The 3,919-nt window shown below is 39.3% G+C and overlaps 1 protein-coding gene across 1 annotated transcript; it reads right to left on the bottom strand.

The window, feature by feature from the left end:
* Positions 1–389: 389 nt before the first annotated feature.
* On the bottom strand, positions 390–2,225 carry LOC122137434 (putative nuclease HARBI1). The gene is made up of 3 exons (XM_042723834.1): positions 1,281–2,225; positions 863–1,144; positions 390–642 (listed from the first exon to the last, which is right to left on the bottom strand). Exons 1-3 carry the CDS (start codon positions 1,994–1,996, stop codon positions 597–599), a joined length of 1,044 nt encoding a protein of 347 aa, XP_042579768.1. The 5' UTR covers positions 1,997–2,225; the 3' UTR covers positions 390–596.
* Between the last annotated feature and the right edge of the window lie 1,694 nt (positions 2,226–3,919).

Genomic DNA, 3,919 nt, shown 5'->3' with positions numbered 1-3,919 from the left:
ACAAACTATTAACGGTTCATTCCCCCTGCTTGTGCGGACCAGTGAAGACTGTGAAAAACGCTGGTATGTGCTGCAATCAAAAGCCAGAGAGGAAATTGCAGCACACAAGCGGGAGTCATCATGCACAGGTGAGTGCTATAACACTTTTTTTAAACCGCTGGCAAACTTATCTCAAACAATTATATGTATACTGTACACTGTATTGTTTTCTAAGGGGGGGGACCACCTGCTAAACAGCTGTCCCAAGTAGCCCAAACCGTGTTCAACATCTTAGGTCACTCAGAAACAAGTATTACCGGTTTGAAGGAGGGCACAGACAGCTCAATGATTCAGCTGGTGGAACTACAAAAATGGTAATTTTAATAAACCAACAGCCAAGTAACACAATATAAAGACACATTTTTATTTAACATAGGCAAGGCCATTTCTCATATTTCTATCTGGCATTCTATAAACTGAAAAAAAAAAACAAATTGCCCTAAATTTATTTGAAATAACAGAGATTAAATGTTTTCTCCTTTCAGTAGCACAGAGCTTTCAGCAGAGGAATGGGGACCGTCGACATCGCAGATGGGTGACCCTCAGCCCGAAGCGCCTCATTCCCTGCCTTCTGCTGCCACTGCAGCTGCTCCAACACCATCCCTAGAAGACAAAAAACTGGAGATGGAGATGGATGTCCTAAAGCAGCAGAAAATAGTACTTCATCTACAGGAGGAGTACTACAAACTAAAAATTGAGCTACTCAAAAATAAAACTAATAACAAATAATATGTTTTTTGTGTCTTCATAATATCTTTCTAATGAAAATGTTGGCTAGTGTCTGTTTTGTCACTATTTTTATATTGCATTCAATGTAACTTACATGAAATGCAAATTAGTAAACTGGGCTCTGTAAGGATTCCCACTTTGGGACAGATCCCTCCCTTGTGGAGGGTATTCTTCATCATCATCTTCATCAGCCCGATTGTCCGTGGGAGGGTCTGCAATTTGTCTAGCTTTACAGATGTTATGAAGCACTGCACAGGCTGTTATCACTTTGCAGACCTTTCCTGGTGCCAGTCGCACCTCTCCATGCAAAATGTGAAAGCGCCTCTTTAGTTGACCAATACCCCGCTCAACTACGGCTCGTGTTTTCTTGTGAGCTCTGACAGTTAATGAAATATTTTCAAAACATAATGGTAGGTTATTTATGGGGAGTAGCCTACAAATACTACTGCAACACATGTGTTGTTCTCAAAATTTGAAGTCCACACACATTAAGTGTATGTTGTCACCGTTACCTGTTGTAATTTAGCTGTGACCCCTGGTCAGGACGGAGGTAAGGTGTGAGGAGCCATGGTTTACAAGGATAACCACTGTCCCCTAACAAGTGGCAATTTGCTGGAATACGACGTCCTTCAAACAGATGTCTCAGGCCACTCTCCGCCAGTATCCTGGCATCATGTGTTGCACCGGGCCATTTTGCAACAATGTCTACAATCCTATAATCTGCACTGAAAACAACTTGAACGTTTATGCTGTGGTACCTCTTTCTATTAACATAAACGTACTCGTCTTCCGACGGTGCAATAATTCGGATGTGGGTTCCATCAATTACTCCGACAACACCAGGGAAGCCTGCTATATTCATAAATGCAGTTTTTTGAGCCTGCAAGGTGGGAATGTCCAGTGGAAACGAAATGAACTGCGACACAATAAGAGGTTCTGAAAGTGCTGTAATTGTTCGTGTGATCACTCTGCTTACAGAAGGTTGTGACAGACCCAAATCATCACTACTGCATTGTTGCATTTTCCCAGTTGCCAAATATCGTAATGTAGTGATTACTTTCAGTTCTGGCGCTATGGCATTTCTGCGCTGTGTCGGAGATGTTAGCGTGTCTCTAATAAGATCAGTCACAAACATGATCCCTGCACGATCTAATCTATAGCGTCTTATTAACTCCCTGTCATCCATCGTCTGCAACACATTTCTTCTCCCTCTTCTTCTTTCTGCCATTTTCTCCTCTGCTAAAGAAACTCTTAAGCCTCTTAAAAGTCCTCATCCGTGCTCCTAACAAGTTTGACCTTAAGACCTCTTTTAAGGGTTAAGATGCTTTCTGAATTACTTTTTTTTTAACTAGGATTTTTTCTTTAATTTTAAGAGTAAACGCCCACATTTCTAAGAATTTTCTTAGAATTTTGTCACTAGGAGCTACTCTTTGCATTAAGATTCTTTATGAATACGGGCCCTGGATCTGTTATAAGTTCACCTGATGATGCATTTTACATCATTTGGTGGACTGTTGCTGACAAATGCATGGGATATCTTGGTGCAGGTAACACAGAAAAATAATACACTTTGTTCCTTTACTTACAGTTCTGATATTGCAACAATACAAAACCACCTTCAAGGTGCACTAAGCAATTTTTGAATAATACTTTTGACCACAGTGTCGGATAAATTCCTAAAACACACTTGTAGCCAGTCAGCAGTAAGGGCGTGTCTTGTAATGATAGAAGAGAGCACAGGACAGATATAAGCAGATCAACTGTAGATAGAGAGAAATGGAAGATACGTATGGGGTGGAGATATCAAAATAGGGGTGAGTTCCTTTTGGGGTATGGGGAGTGTTTGTTTTGGTGCTTTCAAATATCAACATCATTTGGCAAAAATTGCTTGGTGCACCTTTAAGACCCCAAATCCGGCACTAGTAAAAATCTACACAATATAATGGAATACTAGCAATTTTAAGTTTTTTTTTTTTTTTTTTTTTATTAATGCACTAAAAACTTTTAGAAGACAAAGATATTTTATATAGCACTGGATTTGAATGATTTTTGCAGTCAGATGGTGTGGTTAAAGTGTCCAGTATCCAAATTTCAAGCATTTAAGCACATAGATCAGGAGGTCTGCAGGATGAGAAAACAGTGGTTCAGTGGAGGTTATAATATTGTCTCATCTTAGTAATGTAGTTGCTCAAAATATACAGACTTGCACTATACACTGCATTCAACACAAAACGCATGATCTGTTTCATGTACTTAATTTCCCCTGCATGCTCTATAGGGAATACTGAGTGATACTACAAGCAACAGAAAGATTTAATTATTTAAATTTATGCAAATTAATCCAATACATTTGTAAGCAATACTGACAAAGGTCAAGCTGACATTTCTAATGAGTAACAGACAGTGTTGAATTTGAAAGGTGTGGGGATGTTCTGCCATGCGCAAAACACAGTGGCTATTTATTTTATTAAAACAGATGGGTTTCTTAAAGTGGTCATATGATGTTGCTAAAAAGAACATTATTTTGTGTATCTGGTGTAATGAAATGTGTTTATGCGGTTTAAGGTTCAAAAAACACATTATTTTCCACATACTGTACATTATTGTTTCTCCTCTATGCCCCGCCTTTCTGAAACACATCATTTTTTACAAAGCTAATCGGTCTGAAAGGCAAAGTGTGCTCTGATTGGCCAGCTATCCAGTGCGTTGTGATTGGCCGAATGTGGTGGAAATGTTACACCCCTTGCCATATTGTGATGCATGTCCTGATCAGAACACCGGCGCCACAAGAAAAAAACAATAAAACCCATTACAAACGAGCCATTTGTTGCATCCAGTGGGGACCTAATTACGGATTTATATTATCTTTTTACGCGTTGCATTGCATCATGCCACATAAACATAAAACCCTGTCTGCATTTGTAATCGGAGAAATCAAGTGCCACCCTAAACTGCTGAAAACTCGCGTTTGAATCATCAGTGGCAAATTCTTTAAATATAAAAAAACGTACTTACAGTATGTGAGTCAAAACAGTCGGCATTGTAGTCTACTCTCCCAGGATCAGGTCCTCCATGAAATGCGTTGCACACATCTGAATATTTGGGTTCAACTGTTCTGGTACAGTGTTATAAATACAACTTAACCACTGAT

The sequence above is a fragment of the Cyprinus carpio genome, chromosome B5, assembly GCF_018340385.1.
Source record: "Cyprinus carpio isolate SPL01 chromosome B5, ASM1834038v1, whole genome shotgun sequence".
NCBI lineage: Eukaryota > Metazoa > Chordata > Actinopteri > Cypriniformes > Cyprinidae > Cyprinus > Cyprinus carpio.
Note: the sequence above shows the minus strand (reverse complement) of the source record. Positions and strands in the feature narration are given on the sequence as shown.

Bases quoted from the DNA above. Each gene is read 5' to 3' on its own strand.
- LOC122137434 (XM_042723834.1), bottom strand. From the start codon at position 1,996: ATGGCAGAAAGAAGAAGAGGGAGAAGAAATGTGTTGCAGACGATGGAT. The intron at 1,145-1,280 runs GTAACGGTGACA...ATTAACTGTCAG, and splicing joins TCACAGCTAAATTACAACAG to AGCTCACAAGAAAACACGAG. The intron at 643-862 runs GTAAGTTACATT...TTTGTCTTCTAG, and splicing joins TTTACTAATTTGCATTTCAT to GGATGGTGTTGGAGCAGCTG.